This window comes from Eptatretus burgeri, chromosome 2, assembly GCF_056783735.1.
Source record: "Eptatretus burgeri isolate ZD-2024b chromosome 2, Ebu_testis_v1, whole genome shotgun sequence".
NCBI classification, from domain to species: domain Eukaryota; kingdom Metazoa; phylum Chordata; class Myxini; order Myxiniformes; family Myxinidae; genus Eptatretus; species Eptatretus burgeri.
The window spans coordinates 6,160,556-6,179,405 of record NC_140962.1 but is presented as its reverse complement, the minus strand read 5'-3'; the positions used below and the strand labels follow the sequence as shown (position 1 = coordinate 6,179,405).

Below are 18,850 nucleotides of genomic sequence, written 5' to 3'. Positions count from 1 at the left end.
AAATTTTTTTTTTTTTAAATCACCTTCATTATTGGCTGTTTGTATAATTTGACCCTCAACACCTTGGCCCAAAGGACAGGGCAAGTTTATCGGTGATTATAAACATCAGCCTCCAATGAATGGATTTCTTGTGATCCTCCTGGATATCCACATCTTGCCACATGCAAACTGTGAGAAGATCATTAGAATAAAAAAAAATTTGGAACGATTGGTGCTTAAAAATGTTACAAAGTGTCCCCTTTCAGCCTGTCCAGAGAAAGGAGAAAGAACCGTGTAAACTTTTTTTTGGTAGTTGGCTGAGAAACTATTTAAGGCTTGTAGAACCGAGTAATGTATGCTCATCATTTTTCAAGGTGAGCAGGCGATTATGGTTGTAAGAAAGGCTTGTTTATTTTTATTAATTTTCTTCCTTTAATATAACCCAATTTCCATTTGCATTGATTATGTATTTTAAAGAATGAGCTAGATAAGTAGCATCACATCGAAAATGCACTTCTTTTTTTGTTGTTGTTCAAATCCACCCTTGAAAATGAGTCATTTTATTCTGGGGTGACCTGGGGGGGGAGGGATGGTGGTGGAGGTGGAAGAACCCCTCGTATTTGAGTCTTCCCTGGCTGTGCAAACCCTGCAGAATAGAACAAACATTAATCTTGCATGAGCAGAAAGCTACCTTGATCCTCTTGAAGAACTGGTCAACTATTTTAATTTGGAGATGTATTATTTTTCTTAATTTTTTTGATATTTGAGTTTTTTTTTGCCAGGTTCTGTCTGTGGGAATGACATGTTGTAGAATGCGTACATGTCATTCCATGGAACGTGTACAGTGTGTGGGCATGTCATTGCGTGGACTGTATCCGCTGTGTGGGTGCATCATACCGTGAAATGTGCTGTGTGGGCATGTCATGCCAATTAATGTTTATTTGGGTCAGAATTTATATTTAAACCTTCCGAAATGCCACTGCTGTTGATCCTGCCACCATGTTCTTAGTGTTGGATGAACCTAAAGTGCTGGTTGTCCTGGTGGAGGAAGAGCTCGTTGCCATTGACTTGATGGCTCCTGGCTGGCCCAGCCTCACACCACCTTACCTTGCTTCACTGCATTCTTCTGCAATCACCTGCTCGCATCACGTGTCTGCCATTCCTTCAAAGCTTTGGGAGCGCATTGTGGCATGTGGTGTTCAGCAGAAAGAGAAGCATTCATCAGCTGTAGGTTTTGTGAATCTATTAAATGTTTGTTTTATGATAAAGTGAGGTTAACATCATTGCTGTTTGGTAAGGTTAATGATGAGGCTGCCACAATGATGTTATAATCTACAATGTAACCCATTCTTTACACTATACAGAGTTCTACAATGCAACCTCACCACCCCACCTCCACTCCTCCCAGAAATATTTTTTGTTCACGAAATTAAAGATGTCATGCAGTGGCATTCAACTGATGGAAGTGGAACTTCCAACAGTGGCATGCAACTTCCACTGGTGGAAGTGTTGAGGGGCTCTTTACCCACTCTGTGGTCAGACATTTGTAAAATGGATCCAAAAGGGATTCGTTGACTGAATATTGCTTGGTTTTGGAAGTTCAGTTTATTTTCAAAGCTTTTCAGAGTCCAGCTGGCTTTCTGCCTTAATGCTGAGATCATAAGAAAAAAAAAGTCTGAAATATATTGTTACTTTTTTGGGGAGGGGGTGTTAGATATTTCCATAGAGCAGATAGGAATGTATGGAATAGCATGGTCCATGTATGAGTAGTTGGCCCATCTTGATGTAGTAAGTAGGGACACGTTATCTTAAGGAATGTTTTGTTTGAATGTGCACCATACAGTGGGTGGTGTGTGGAAATAATTAGTTCAGGATTATGGTAAAGGAAATTGTACATATAACCTCCATGTAAACCTCTCGGAGGCTGGGGGGGGGGGCGTGGGTGGCGCTGGGAGACTTTGCAAGAGAGGAAGAGTGCCGTAGCTATGGATTACCTCGGAGTGATGGATCGTTGCCCAGGGAGAAGAAGATGGAGCCTGATCGGGCATTTGGGGTAAAAGAGAGAGCAGATCGTCAGAGGGGAGCGAAGACCACGACAGTGAAGGAGTCCGTAAAGTCTGAGGAGAAAATGACTGCCGACGAGCGTGTGTTTGAGGAAAAGGAGAAAAAATTGAGGAGAATAGTGTCTGAGGAGGTCGTCATGCCTGCCTGCCTCTGCCTCATTTCATCGCTCTGTGTCAGTTCATCATCCTGCCAGTCTCCTCATCGTCCTGCCTTTCTCATTGTCGTCCTTGTCCCTCCTCATCACCTGCTCGTGGCTGCTCTGCGCCCATCCTCCCCTGCTACCTCCAGAGCTGAATCCCCCGGTTTTTGTCCCTTTCCCGTCTGTGATAAAATCTGGTTTGTGGTGCCGTAGATTTTATTCACATTGTATATAACTATTAATTAATCGCATTTCTTTCCTTCCCATCCCAACCCGCCATCGTCTCCTCGCGATCACTATGCCTGGTTCTTTTTATTTGCTTCTGGTTTGGGAATATACATGTTGGTTTTAAAAAGAGCTAAGCTTCTCGTGTTTCTCCTTACTACCCATGAGCACGTTGTCCGCCATAATTCAAAACGTCTCTGCAGGAGTTTAACCTGTGGAACACTGTGGGATTTTAACCTCCCGCCATCATGAGCTCCACATTAGTTGAGCCATTGCCGATACAATGTTACTTACTCTTCGACAGATTTAAAATATAGCTTGCGCTGAATAAATTAAACAGCTTGCTATATTCATTTTAGCAATTGTTAGCATTTTTTCTTCCATTTTATATCTCTTACCCCATATCCTCTTCACCTCCTCCCCCCCTGCCCCCCCCACATTCTGAATGCCTGGTGATAACTACACAATGAAGTACATTTTATTGTAAGTAAGTTGTCACCGACATTTTCATGCAAATGTATACAGATGATTAATTTTTTAATGATTTTATTTATTCGGCATGGTGTCTCAGCACGTCCACATGCAGTGTCGTCCACTTATTGAAACTCATCGTTCTTCATCTCTCCTTTCCCTTGTGTCCATTTGTGCTTCTTCATTTTGTCTCACTGTTGCAGTTTATTGGGTCACGGCCTGTTATTTCGTTTTCAGTTAGCCAATTTTCACGTGTCACTGTGGTGTCTGTACACCCAAAGGGGAATTCAGTTTAACAAAAATTTATTACGCACAATGCCGAGGCAGAAGCAGCCAATCGATGCCCAGGAAAATCCCTGAAAATATAATCAATTATGTAGATAATGCACAATGCCAAAGACAGAAAAATTAGGAGCGAATTTTAAGAACCAGCCAACACTTAGAAAAATGTACATGAACATGAAAGACATGGGCCGTGCTTGACGTGGTTTATCTACATTATCGTTTCGAGCAGTGGCACAATGGATATAAAAGTGTTGACAATACAAATCGACGAATCGATTGGCAACAAAGCCAATGCAGTACTCAAAAACTACATTCTAATAACAAATTAAATTTATTTAACAGCTCAGTGAAATGATAGCATATGAAGCCAAATCCTGCTGATTATGCTACTGTGTAATTTATATGTACATACCGGCATTGAATGGTTGCAAATCCTGGAAGCGCCAATGTATCAATTTAGTTTTTATGCAGAAACTGAGAAAACTATTTGAGTACTTTAAACCAATGATACAAATATGTATGTATATATATATATATATATATATATATATATATATATATATATATATATATATATATATATATAGATATATATATATATATATATATATATATATATATATATATATATATATATATATATATATATATATATATATATATATATATATATATATATATATATATATATATATATATATATATATATATATATATATATATATATATGTATGTATATATATATATATATATATATATATATATATATATATATATATATATATATATATATATATAGACAATCTGACAACAAAAACAAAACCAAAATGCAGTAAATTACAATAAAAAGCCAAGATTAAGTCCAATTATAAATAAACGATCCACAATATGTTCTTGTTTTGTGTGTGTAATTCTCCACAGACTCCTTTTCCCACAGCGTAATTATAAAAAGTAGTAAAAAAAAAAAATCCAAAATGCACCGCTACTCGATGCACAAGGAATACCCTCTCTCCATACCACTAATACAGCCAATGCTCTCGGTCATGTTAATCACAGCTTCTTTGGATGAGCATTGCTGTGAATCTCGATCTTGATCGCTGGCACTAAATATTGAATGAAATTCCATCGAACAATCTCTCGGGAGCCCAGTGAAAGTAAAATTAGATTTGAAATTTGGCACACACTGTTGAAAATATTCCCTATGATATAGTCACTGTAAATAAATACAGTAATAACTCCATTTACGAATCCTGTAGGAATGAACCTCTTTATCACGAAGCTGGATGTGGAGAAAAAAAAAACAAACAAACCCAAAACATTATCAACAGCCAAACAGCGAAGAACTTCACCAGTCTTCCTCACCCAGGCCCAATCAGAGGCGGGTGGGATGAAGAGTGAAGTGGCGTGTGGTTGGCTATCGCATAGTCCACCTTAAAGACCATTTTAAACCAAACAGACAGAGTGAAGGTCCTCTGTGCAGCGATCTAGTGACCTAACTGCTACGAATCCAACACGCACACGGAGCAGTGTCATTGAGAAAGTTGAAAACGTCGTTTGGGTGGACAATGTGATGCAGCACCACATGTCACTCAGGCACTGATAATGCAAAATGCACTGAGCCCATTTCATTATTTCTCAGCTCAGGAAGGTGAAGAGTTGACCAATATGTTTGTGACTTCCCTTGGATGGTTCTAGAAATTCAAGAAGCAAACCAAAGTTCACAGTCTTCGCTTCACGGGTGAAACTGCTTGTGCCAACATCAAGGCAGCAGAATAATTTCTGTAGTACTGAAGGCCGTAGTTGAGGCAGGTGGTTACCATCCAAATTTGGTGTTTAATGTGGATGAGACATGGCTGTTCTGGAAACATTTGCCTTCCAGAACTTTTGTCTCCCAAGAAGAGAAGCGAGCTTCAACAGAGCTTTGTTGCTGAGACATTGCCCCAGGCCACTCTTCAAACATCGGCTTGTTTCAAACATGTATTCCTATGGAAGTTTTCGTCCACCAAACACAATTTTGCTTCTGCAGCCTATGGACTAGGGTGTTATTGTGAACGTCAAGGCTTATTACCTGGGGCGGACATTTAGCCAGCTGGTCAAGGCTAATGAAGGTCGGCAACAGTCTATCAAGGACTTGTGGAAGGTCTACAACATCATGAAGGCGATCAACAATATCGGAGGCCTGGGCAAAAGTGACTGTCACCGTCTTCATGGTGTTTGACATAAGGTCTGGCCCAACATAGTGAATGACTTTGTTGGGTTATAGTCCGAGGTTCCGGTTATTAGCCCTGACCTTGCACAAATGGCACAGGTAGTGGGCTTAGAGGAAGTCGACGATGTGCCGGAGCTGCTGGATAGCCACGGGGAGACAGCAACCAATGAGGAGCTGCACGTGCTGGCTGAGCAGCGGGTTGAACAGGAGTACAATGGAGACTACAGCGTCTTCGATCACCAGTGTCGAGGAGCTAACAGCTTGGCTCCTCGAGAGATTATTGACCATAAAGGTTTTCTCTGACTGCCTGAGTGATGTCTCTCATGCAATTTCATGCAAAAAAACAAAAACGTGAGCAAATTTGGAGAAACTTTATTTTTTACGCTGAAAAATCATCGAAGTACATATGAGATTGTCAATAATAAATGAAAACCTCAAAAAAATATAACCCTGGTGTGTTTATGTCAATGTAATGCCTTGTCTGCATCTTTCCTTTAGAGGTGAGCAATGAGCATACATGGACATCATAATCAAGATTAATAATAATCCCCACGCTTTTTGAAAAAAAAAAAAAAAAACTTTATTTTAATCGACTCTCTGTCCTGTCCATCCGTCACGCTATCTCCTATACGGTTATACAGAAATTCACCAAACTTGGTAGTTGTGATCGCGACATGGCAAGAAGGTGCGAGAGCAGGGTCAGTTTTGGCCCTGCCCTCTGGGGAGCAAAAATGATTGCGGAGCAAACATGCACAATATTACGAAATGGAAATTTATTAAGTGCTGGACTCAGGCATTTGCATTACAACAGACAGATCGAGTGGGATGAAGACAAATAGAATTGTAGACAAGGAAGGACCATAAAAATACCAACAAATGCCATTACAGAAATTGTTTGTATTTTCTTTTATATGCAATCATCATTGGGGGTGGGCATGAAGTATATTGTTACGGTTCTGGGGGTAGATGGAGGAATTTCATAGGAAAGTTAGGATTGCATGGAGTTGCTTGGTTTGTGGACGTGTAGGAGACATCTCAATGTAAATTAAGTTGGGAAACTGTGAGCTTAAGTGTTCCGTGTTACCACATGGGGGGGTGTTGCTGTGTTAATTAGATAGGGATTTCATGACCAATTTTCCCCAGTATGTAATTATCCCCCTATGACCTTTCCTACGTTTTTTGTATTTACAAGCCAGTCATGAAAGAAGTGCGTTATTATATCAACAACGACAGCTGCATGTCCAAGCAGGTGAGAAGCCCTGTCTTCCTGGTTTTCATGCCAGCAAGGGTGGATGATTGAGAGGCGTAATGTGAGCAGGAAGAGGTTTTTGGTTTTGTTGGTTCACTTCGGGTGTGAGGGACATGATCAGAGACGACAAAGTTAGGAGATGGCATCTAAGAACAGGGCATTACGGCTGGCTTTCCTTCGACGCATGAAGATTTGTGATGGCATGCCATTCAGTTTCAAGTGCCGCCCACATCCCATGGATCGGCTTTCCACATTTTCCCAGTTGCCATTTATAATTTTGTTTCCCCCATTTCGCTGTCACTCGATTATATATTCACGTCTATTATATTATCTCTATAATTATATTATCTCTTATGATATATTATTATGATATATTATCTCTTGTTATTATTCTATTATATTGCATTGTCTCATATTATCACGCTGTTATAGGAAATTACACTGTCCAGGGTTGCTGTGGAGGATTTTAGTTGTGGAGGCTCGACTAAAATTGTATTTTTACCAAATCAAGTGCTTTTGGTTTTTTTCTGCTTTTTCCATTGATTACATGAAACGGAATGTATTTTTTGAGACAGAATTTATGATTTTTTTTTTGGACTTTTTTGAAGTCCAAAATCATTCACTAAATATTGAAGTTGAGTGCAGCTGAATTATTTTCATGGGATTTGAGGAGAAAGAGATTGTGATTGACTGTTCACATGTTGTACCTTTGCCAGGAGTGGCCAATTAATGGAGGAGTAATCAAGAGCCAACAACGGACTTCCCGTGATCTGCTTCTCACTGGGTAAGATTGGTTGATCATGTGTGCCAGACTCTCTGCCAATTGATAAATTTCCATATTTTTGCCTCAACTTTGGTTGATTTGCATGAAATATAATGCAGTGCTTCTTCTCCTCATTGTCGTCCGTCGTCGTCCATGTAGAGCGTTGGTGCCGCCAAAGCAGTTATTAGTCTACAATCCTGGTTGGGCTGCCACTCTGACTTGGGAAGTCAGGGCAGGAATTTGAAATTTGGCCATGATGCTGGCAATAGCTTGCCTACTCTTCATGAAGGATGCTGTGGGATCTTTATCATCCACCAACTAATGCTGGCAGACAGGATGCTCAATTTAACGTCCATTTGAGGGACGGTACACAAATTGATGAATCACTCTGCCTGTGAAACACCGGGATGACAATTTATTGCTGGGGCGAGATTCGAACCCAGACTAGACAGCTTGGATGTGAGTGTGTGTACCTCCAGGCCATCCTGCCAGCCTCACTGATGCCTTAACCTTATCAACCAGGCTATTTTGTGATTGGTCTGATCGAATGGTTATTTGAAATGTTTGCTTTGGTTGTTTATGCTCATTTAAAAAAAAAAAATCCCACTTTAATTTTCCACTTGCTTGTCTATTTAGTGTTGTACATTTTTTTTTTGAAATGAAAGGCAAAATGTTGTCTAGTGAGGAAATTATTTTGTACCAAGTTAAAATGTAAGCATACAGACTTTGGTTTAGCCATTTCTACTTTCATATCTTGCTGCTTATTAGTGTTCCTAAATGTTGTGGGAGGTATTCAGTGTTTGTTTTGTTATTGTTTTCTTGATTTGGAACTGTTGCAGGCACGAGGATGGCTCTGTGCGCTTTTGGGATGCATCTGGTGTCGCACTGCAACCATTGTATAAGCTCAGCACAGCCAGTGTGTTTGTGACAGAGGCCGATCAGCCTGAGCCAATACAGGAAACAGATGAAGGCCACTGGCCTCCATTCAGGAAGGTTGGTATTAATGTTTCTTTTTAAGTGGCTCAGTTCAACTTCGACTTTAAGTTTGGAGTAAAATCCAAAAAGCAGTAGATTAAAGCTTGAGAACAAAATGCATTTTTATTTTATGGCTTCATTGAAAGGTTGTAGTTTAACTGCCTTCATCTTTGCTCTGTTCCACTATTCTTTCACCACAAACTCCCTCAATCTCTGCATCAGGTTGGCTGCTTTGATCCTTACAGTGATGATCCACGACTTGGCATTCAAAAGATCTCATTGTGCAAGTTCAGTGGGCAGCTAGCATTGGCGGGCTCTGCAGGCCAGGTGAATTGTTGGAGCTTTTTGATGTTCTTCAATGGCCCCGTGCAACCGATGCATCAAGTTATTGAAGCAATTTTGTGCCACAGTTGAGCTCCTCTCCCTAAACATTTTCTTAGGTGCTGCTTATGGAGCTGAATGACGAAGCTACAGAGCATGAGATCGATACTTACACAATGGATCTGCTGGAGGAGAATGAAACTTTCCGCTGGAAGGGCCACGATCGGTTAATCGTACGATCGGGCTCCGTTCCACTGCCTGCTGGTTTCCAGCCACAGTTGGTAGTGCAGGCCATGCCACCAGCCTCTTTGACAGCACTGGCTCTGCAAGCTGAGTGGCATCTCCTGGCATTTGGAACGAGTCATGGTTTTGCCCTCTTTGACTGTCACCAGCGCAAGCCTGTGTTAACCAAGTATGTGTAGTGCTGCTTGTCTCTGCTTGTTCTTTTGCTGCCATGTTTTATCAGTGTGACAGAAGCAATGCAATGCAGGATTTACCTGTTTCCAGATGCACACTACACCCCAATGATGCACTTGCCTTGGAGGGCCCACTTTCTCGGGTGAAATCTCTCAAGAAATCATTACGTCAGTCTTTTCGTCGTATGCGCAAGAGTCGAACTACAGCTCGCAAACGCCCAGACCCGACTACCAAGGTATGATCACACCTGTGTGTAGCATACAAAGCTTTACATTGTTTTGGTTTTTTCATATATCACAAATATTGTGCAAGCTGAACTCGTCAAATAACAGTTAAAAATATTTGACTATGTATGGCTTTTCATGGTAACGTCACATACAATTGTAAAATAAAAGGACTTTTCCACTGGCATGTTGAGATGTGGGGTCAGGCAGTGCTGCCGCTGGCCCTGCCTTTATTATTATTATTTTTTTTTTTTCTGGGTACTTTTATGAACTATCATTTTAATGAAATGTTGGATGCTGGTGTTTGTTTGTTTCACATCAGCAAAAGCATTGTAATTTGAGATTAGTAGGAATCATGCCATTTTGCTGTTCTTGAAAGCTTACAAGTTGATCTTCAGGTACGCGAGGCAAATGCACGGCTGTCGGAGCAGGATCTGCCAAGTGAGGTGGAGCTAGCCCCTGTCCAGAGGCGAGTCGAGGCGCGTTCCCCAGATGATTCCTTCACCGGCATGGTCAAGTGTCTCTACTTTGCCGATACATTTCTTCGTGATGGTATTTTTCTTCCTGCAAATCTTTGAAAATACTTTGTATTGATTGGTTTGAATTTGTTTCTGAAGTATTTTGTCAGTGCAAGTGCATGTATTTGATAAGCTTGTTGTCTTAATGGTTAAGGTGGCTGGCATAAGATTCTAAGGTCTTGAATTTGAGCCCCTGCTGTACCGTTGGAATAACACCAGGTGGATTGACTCAGCCTGCCATCCTTCCAAGGTCGGCAAAATGAGTATCAGCTTATGAGGCAAACAGCAACCACAGGCTGCATTCGAAACAACAGCAACATGCATTTGATAAGCTTGCTTAATGGTGTTTATTATTGTAATTTTCAAGCTTTCATCAATTTTCAATATGTTTTGCATGTAATCAGTAATGAAGTGACCTGTAAAAGTATTCACCCCTCCAAAGATTTCACATTTTGATGCCACCTGAGCTTATTTCATGATTCTTTGAAATCAAACTTAATATCTAGTCTTCACAAACTACTCCAAGATGATAAAGGTAAAAAAAATGCAGATTAAATGTGAATCAGTTAGATTAACAGAGAAAATCAGATGATTCTCATTTGTATAAGTCATCAAAAGTAATCTTTGCCTAATTAACCCTAAATCACTTCAGGAGCACATTATTTGTTTGAAAGGTTACAAAATAAGTGTAATATGTTTCACCTGTATGTAATCAGTGGTTTAACTTATAAAAATAAGCTCCACATTATTGAAGGTGTTTTAAGGTGCAACTCATTTGGTCAACCAATAAGAAAAACAAGATCAAGGAGCTTTCCAAAGAAGTCAGATATACAGTTATGGGAGAAGCACCATTGAGGAGAGGTTTGTAAGAATATCTGTCACTCGTTATCCTTTTGAATACAGTGAGAACCATCATTAAGAAGTGGAAGACGTATCATACCACCCAGACTCTACCCAGATCAGGTCGCCCATCCAAGCTTGGCAGCCAGGCAATTGGGTAACTGGTTTGAGATGTCACTGTATATCCAACAATGATTGAAAGATCTGCAAGGATCTGTCTGAGATGGGGCTCAGTGTTCATCAAGCGATCAATATCCCGTTCCCTTCACAAAGCTTTCATCTATGGACAGGTGGAAAGAAAGAAGCCATTACTTGAAAAGACTTATTTAAAAGCTTGTGTGGAGCTTCTGAAAACGTATCTTGATAATACTGCACACATGTGGAGAAAGGTTTTGTGGTCATGCGAAACAAATATTGAACTTCTTGGTCGAAATTCAAAGCAGTATGTGTGGCGCAAGCCTGACAATGCATATCACCCAATCAACATCATCCCGATTGTCGAGCATGGTTTTGGCAGCAACATGGTATGGGGCTGCTTTTCTTCAGCAGTGACTGACAAGCTTGTTGGGACAGAAGGGACAATGGATGATGCAAAGTAGAGGAGAATCCTTGATGAAAACCTGCATGAGTCAGCCATGAATCTGAAACTATGAAGGAGATTCACATTTCAGCAGGACAATGACCCGAAGCATAAAGCTAAACCTCCACTGGAGTGGCTGAATAATAAGAAAATTAATGTTCTTGAGTGTCCCAGTCAAAGTCCTGACTTGAACCCAGTTGAACATTTATGGCTAGACTTATAGACTGCAGTCCATCGACGATCTCCATCAAACTTGTCAGAACTCAAGCAATTTTAACATGAAGAATGGACAAATATTTCACAATATCATTGTGCAAAGCTGGTAGAGACCTTCCCAAAAACACTCATAGCAGTCATTGCTGTAAAAAGTGCTTCCACCAAGTCCTGACCTTAGGGGATGAATACTTTACAACCAGTGAATTTTGATATGTACGTTTTTTTTTTTCCAGGTATTCACGACATTGTAACCTCTTTCAACTATACATAAGTGTTTAGTTTGATATCCTCTATGAATATAAAAGTTCATTGGGAAAAAGTTTCCACACATGGTAATTTGTAATTCATCTAAACGTGGCATTATTGGTAGGGTGTAAATACTTTTGCAGGCCACTGCATACTGCTCTGGGTAATGTATTGTCTCGTTTACTGCCCCCTGCCACGACTCTTTAAAAACGAGTCAGGTGAGAAGCTGTAAAACACCAAAGCAGTGGCTTCGCGGGTGGTCGGCTTGATGCCAATTTGGAGGCAATCGCATGCCGAGTAGAGACATGCAATTTTATTCTGAGCATGGGCTAATCCCGCACTAGTTATCATGATATTAACCTAAATTGCACCTTCAGGTATTTGTCAATTTTGCCAAAATGAGCAATGCCTAAGAGGTGGATTGTGGAGCAGACACGCACAGTCTTGTGAAAGAGATTTATTCAATGCAGGACTCGGGCACGAGACACAAAAACAGACTGATCTATCGGGACGAAGACTATCAAATAGAATTGTAGACGAGGAAGGATGATAATAAATAAGTAAATGAGAAAGATATCTTGCACAGCACGATACTTCCGAAATCCAAACAAACAATTGTTGCGATGGAAACAGCAATTTCACAATTCCGAAAATTTGACCCATCAAGTTTTTTTTATTTTTATTTTTATTTTTTTTTTAATCTTGCCAAAACGAAGTTTTTGCAAGATATGTTAGTCAGCTTGTATGTTTTTCTTTATTTTTTTTTTGTTTGTCTGTAATCACGTATAAAAAATTCTGCAGAGCACAGTTATCATTGGAAATTTTTGTAACTTCGCATATCAGAGGCCTATAGAGGTCCTTTTCAGCGCATAAAATTTTCAAGGTCAAAGGTCAAGGTCACTTTGTCGCAAATCAGGGGAGTCGACGAAACCCTTATTTTTTGAGTAATTTTGATCGGATCGTCTTCAAACTTCATGGGAATATAGTTCATGGTCTGGCGCTTAGCTGATTAATTTTTGGTGGCGATTGGCCTTGACCTTCATGCTTAGCGCCTAAGGTCAAACATATTTGACCCCAAGGTCAAATTTTCAAGTTTTAGGAACCATATCGTGTAGTACCTCAAATTGAACACCTCAATGAGTGCTTTCTAGATATGTCAAGCTTGAGACATTATGACGTCATTTGCTGACGTTATGAGGCAAACGCATATTTTTCATGGTTACTCTGTAGAATGATTCTCATCGGAATCTCTCGTAGGCAGATATTCCTCAAGGAGTTGCTCCTGGTGGATAGCAGCTCTGTTCACCTCAGTGTGACCTTAAAGAAGTCACACGTGGTCACCTTTTGGCAAGATACGGGTCACCCTGCGGGTGACTGGTTTATTTTTTGTTTTACGTTATCGATTGTTAGACAAAACATATTTGGTTTATAAATTTTCTACCTGTGGTCTAAATAGTTGTTTTACATATTGTATTTTGGATGGTCTTGATCTTGACCTTTGATTTACTTATTGAATAAATCTTCCTCACATATACACTACACATGTAATATGTACAAATAAACTACTTAGGTTTCAATTTGATATCTTGAAAACCTTTTGAGATATGGCAATAATAAAACTGCAAAACTTTTGATTGGGGTGAAATTGGTATTATGGAAACCGTTGACACATGAAGATTGATAAATCAATCATTCTGATGTTTAGTGAACCAATTCAGTGATCCAATCAAACCATTTCAGTGAATCTGATTTTTTTTATTACCCTGACGTTTGACTCTGTCAATAGCAGGGGTTTTCAAATTGTTTTCTCCTCCTCATCCTCCTCACATTTACGTCCTTGCTGTGATTGTTCGTCAGATTGGTTGTCAGACCATCCACGAGATTAGTAACCAATCACAGCTCGAGCGCTTCAGAGCTCCTGTCAATCATAGAGTTGGGCCACGCCCAGGCACGTGGTCGGTTCGTCTTCACCGTTTAAACAGTCACGCACAAAGGACATGTCTTCGTTAAGATATGGATAGATTTGTGTTTCTGTCATCTTTAACTGCAATGTCACCTTACATTGTGTCGTCAAGCTGACAGGACTTTGGATCTAAATTTATTTTATCGAATAAATCGACGTCATGACATACAAGCGGTGGGGGTCTCGCATAGTCGCCATCTTGTTTTGTTTGGTAATCGGCTCTGGAAGTATCATCAACATCATTTAGTAATCGACTTTTATTTGATACTCGATCATTCATGGTATTCATTCTTGTTATTTTTTTTATATTGTCTGGTAATCGGCTGCCCAAGTATCAACATCATTTGGTAATCGGCTTTCATTCAACGTCGGGGTCATTCGTGGTATTCAGCTTGTTAGTGAACCAATTCAGTGATGCAGGAAGACCAAATACTGCATTGGAGTCATCAGAAGAAACACAATAAGTAGTGAGCAAATCTGGAGTCATCAGGACGAACCTGGATAGGATTTGGGTTTCAGCTGCTACTCCTCTACCCTCATTCCCATCCAGGCGCAGCCAAGTGAGCCTCACAGAAAACCTTCTGCAGTAATTAACTTCTCCCTCAATATGAATATTTAAATCATAAATATGCAAATCCTGTTCAAATTTCAAGTCAATCAGATGAAAGTTACGATTTTAGAAAAAAAAAATTACCTCTTTATGGACCCAGTCAGACATTCACACAGGACTTTCACACAAAGCAGACAAGGGGTGACAATATCAATGGCACTGGTGGTTACGTCCTGTCCTCGGGCCTGCGACAGATGGTGTTGGGGTGGGAGGGGGCAGGGGGTTGTGGGAAATGGAGCAAACTTTATTGTATCCTCCGGGGTCTGTCAACCTGAACTTGCCATACCGTACTGTGCCGAGCTATCACCAGTTTGACAGGAAGGACAGATCATGTGACATCCTTATTTTAACTAACTTCTCTACAACACACAACACCACCTTAAAACGATGCAGAAAAACAGGATTACCTAACCGAACACAAAATCCTTGTTACAAGCGAAAATGATCTCTGCTAAGCGAGGACGCAGTCCATGCTCGGGTCTTACATTTTACTAACCTCCCTTGACCGCACACACACACACACAACAATATTATCATTTTCAGTGGTGATATTGAAATGCAGGAAAGGACTGAAGCAAAGCATATTGAGGTGGAGTGAACACATGTTCCATTTTACCTCATCAGCAAAAGAATATGTTGATTGATTAAGGGGAAATGACATAAAATGATTAGCTAGCTTAATGATGAAGTAAAAGTTCATAATAGATGCAATTATTTTTGGATACAAAATCTCAGCTCTCATAAGAGCTGAGATTTTGGATCCAATGCTGTCTGTAGTAAAGAGATTTAACGGTGCCCCGAGCCTAGCTTTCACAGGACCCTTCATTCATGATTAGCAAGGTAACTTTGCCAGCCCAGACACATAATCGATGGATAATGAGGGGTGTAGGGGGTTGATCATAAAAATGGAGAGGTGTGGGGGAAACCGGCTTGTGAGATCACATTCAGGCCCCTGGACTATTTTGATACACTAACATTGAATCCTCCACTTTGCTGATGGCAGTTGAACAACATGACTTGTATTTGACACAGTTTATTGACTGTCAAGATTTCCATTTTATTTTTTTATTCAAGAAACATTTACTGCAAACAACCAGCGTTAATTTTGATGCACCGCTTTAATACCGAACGTTGATATTCTTATTACATTACACAAGGATACACAAGGAAATTAGATGCAGGAGATGGCCATTCAGCCAATCATGCCTGTGCTACATCAACACCAAACCAATTTATTTCAAAAAGAAAAATGAACAGAATTCTTGGCCATGACCTCACAACACCTTTATTCATGTTATTTGTTTATATTGTTATTTATTCACACCACAAAGAAAATGAACAGACCAACTTAACATAATTCTTGCACACCTGATGTTATGGTCACTTAATCTGAAATGCTCTCCCACCTCCACCTCCACCATCATATTGGGATCTTTACTTTAAAGGTCTTACACTGCACTCCCCCCCCCCTAGATGGTGTTCTTTTTTCTCTTTTTTTAATCAAACTGGGTTAAAAAGCAATGCTGGATTCGATCTAGGAAATCCTCAACTTCTCTGCCCTTTCCCTGCTCCTGGACCCATTATATCCCTGGCAAGTTAAAATCCCCCAAAATCAATACTCTTCCCATATGCATTTTTGAATTCTTCATGTACTCCTCCTTCCTCCCTCTCTCCCTTCACACCAGGAGTCCTATAGAAGCATCCAACCAGTATCTTATGTTTATATAATCTCTAATCTCAATCATTGCCGAATCCTCCACATTAATTCCCTCCTTAATGTGTCACTCCTTTGTCTTGATGCAATGCTGTCTTTTTCCCAAATTGCTACTCCTCCTATTTACTCCTTCCTATCACACTGATTGATACCCCTTTTCATCTTCTAATCCTGTCCTCCAGTTACTTTCATTAAACCATGTCTCGATTACTGCAACTATATCGTACTCCAAAACTCTTGACATTGGTATCGAATAAGTTTAACTCTTCCCTTCCTGAAATTCCATTTTCTTGCCTGGCTTTACTAATCACAATTACATCATCAGTTCCTTCCTTAATAGCTTCCTTAATTGACCTTAAATTGACCTTCATTGACCTTAAAAAAGCCTGAATTCCTTAGTCGATCCCTTTGCCCATGAAATGATCCCACTGCCTCTTAAATGCAGAATCTTCCAGAATCTTAAACACCAATCTTCCAGCCATTGTTTGACATCTATCACCCTGCTCATAATTTCTAAATCGTTTCCTAACCTTGGGAGAATCCCAGAAAACATTACCTCTCAACACTGCTTTTAGCCATTTACTCAATATCATGTATCTATTTTTCAAAACCTCAGAGTAAACTTTCCCAAAGTCATTTGCTCCTAAATGTACCACAACCAAATTCTTCCTTCCATGACCGGATATGTCATTTACCCTTGTTTCAATGTCCCTCACTCCTGTTCCTTCAAAACTGCACATAATTCTCTGTCTGTGATCCTGCACAATGAAGAATCTACATATTTAATGGTCTCATCACCAACAAAACTTTCTCCCAGATCTCATTCCAACAAACAGTACCCATAGAAAGTCGACAACCCCTTTCAAATTTTTCACCTTTTGTTGCCTTGTAGCCTGGAATTAAATTGCATTAAATCAGACTTTTTCCACCTTTATTTACGCATCGTAACCCACAACTTCCAAGTGAAAAACAAATTTTACAACTTTTTGTTCCTTAGCCACTCCAGTGTAGCTTTGGCAGTGTGCTTTGGGTCGTTGTCATGCTGAAAGGAGAACTTCCGTCCCCATTTCAGCTTTCTTGCAGAGGGCAGCAGGTTTACCTCTTGGATTTTTCTGTATTTTGCTCCATCCATTTCCCCTTCTATCCTGACAAGTTCCCCAGTTCCTGCTGATAAACTCCCCCATAACATGATGCTTCACAGTAGGGATGGTGTTCTTTGGGTGATGTGCTGTGTTGGGTTTGCGCCAAACGTAACGTTTTCCATTTACCATACTTTCCGGTGTATAAACCACGGTCATGTATTAACTGCACCCCTGTTTTTCATCCTCAAAAAAAAAAAAAAACTTTTCTGGTGTATTAACCGCACCCATGTTTTTCACCCTCAAAATAAATTAATATATTGATTATTTTATTTTTTGATTGAGATCTAAATACGTTCGTACATTAACTTTGTACAGAACAAAGTGATGGAGGTATCAACATACTTTCTTCCATGTCTGCTTAATTTTGTCTAACAGTCTTATTTTCATTTTCAAGAAGTTGAAGAGAGAGAAGAGGATACCAACAAGTTTATTTATTTATTTATTATTTTTTAATATTATAAAGAAGATTTTTTTTTTGTTGCCAGAAAAAGGAAGGAAAGGGATTCATGCCAGTATCATACATATTTCTTGTGAATTTGTGGCCCTGAAAAGGGCTGTTTGGGTTTGATGAAGCTTTTCAGCTAAACCCAAGGAAATCCTCATGAATGCTTTTCTCGTTGAAGATGGCACGTAGCTCCTTGAGCGAATCAGGGTAGAGCAAGTCCCCGTTGCTGTCACCGTCATTTGCAGCCTCCTCCTAAATGATGCTGTCCTCTGTGCCATCCATGTTGCTGTTGATGCAGCATTTCAGAAATGCTCGCTTGATGATGTCTGATGGTATCTCCACCCACACCATGATGATCCAGCTGAAGATCATCGGAAGGTCGACCTTTCTCATCCTCCCGCTCTTAGTGTAGGTCTTCTCCCCACTCATTATGCAGTCAGACCAGCAGTAATGTAGCCCATCCTTGAACGGCTTGTTGATGGACACATCGAGGGGCTGCAGGAGCAATGTCATCCCGCCTGGGATGATGACTAGATCGGTGTTGGTCCGGCAGAGCAGTGCTTTGGTGTCATCAGTCTTGTGACAGCTGAACACATCCAGGACTAGCATGCTTCATCGTTGGGAGAGATGCCATCCGGCCTATGACTCCAGACCTAGCGCACCCAGTCCTGGACCAGTCCCTCGTCTATCCACCCCATCTGCGCACAAACAATGACGCTGGCTGGAAACTTGTTTTGTTTGTCTTCCTTTTCAACATGACACACGGGAAGCTTGCCACCATCTGCGGTGCAGGCAAGCATGACAGTGAATCGGACCTTCTCGTGACCAGTAGTGTTGATCGTCACATAGCGCACAAGCTTATTTGAGGTGTGTGCTCCATTATTAGACTCAAGTTCTTGAGACTAATTCTTCTTTTGATGTGAGACTAGGTTGTGGTGTTCTTTTATGTTTAATGATGTTTTCAGAGCCGCAAGGCTCTATGTACGCACACACCTAAACTCTAGGCGTCTCCGGACATTTCCGAGCATGGCTTTATTTAATTTCCACACACGGTGAACAAAATGTTGTACAAACTGTAAACCTGAAGCGATTTTCAAAATTTTAAAGTAGAATTCAGCTTAACAGCTGTTCCAACTGCTAAAAAGTGTTCATTTGGAGTATAATTGAAATTCAGCATTGATCGTTTTTAAGACTGATTTTTTTTTTCTTATACCCATGTACTAACCACACCCAAAACTTTTACCTTTTTTGCCGA

General features: G+C 40.3%; 1 protein-coding gene across 4 annotated transcripts in view; it reads left to right on the top strand.

The window, feature by feature from the left end:
• The window catches only part of LOC147031314 (lethal(2) giant larvae protein homolog 1-like), a 152,678-nt gene that overhangs the window by 98,928 nt on the left and 34,900 nt on the right, over positions 1 to 18,850 (top strand). For all 4 annotated transcript variants that reach the window (XM_085861592.1, XM_085861575.1, XM_085861585.1 and 1 more), the window contains 7 exons: positions 989 to 1,206; positions 7,338 to 7,405; positions 8,224 to 8,377; positions 8,582 to 8,686; positions 8,800 to 9,092; positions 9,188 to 9,332; positions 9,720 to 9,873. In XM_085861592.1, coding sequence (XP_085717718.1) covers positions 989 to 1,206; positions 7,338 to 7,405; positions 8,224 to 8,377; positions 8,582 to 8,686; positions 8,800 to 9,092; positions 9,188 to 9,332; positions 9,720 to 9,873 — 1,137 coding nt within the window. The remainder of the gene's footprint in view (positions 1 to 988; positions 1,207 to 7,337; positions 7,406 to 8,223; positions 8,378 to 8,581; positions 8,687 to 8,799; positions 9,093 to 9,187; positions 9,333 to 9,719; positions 9,874 to 18,850) is intronic.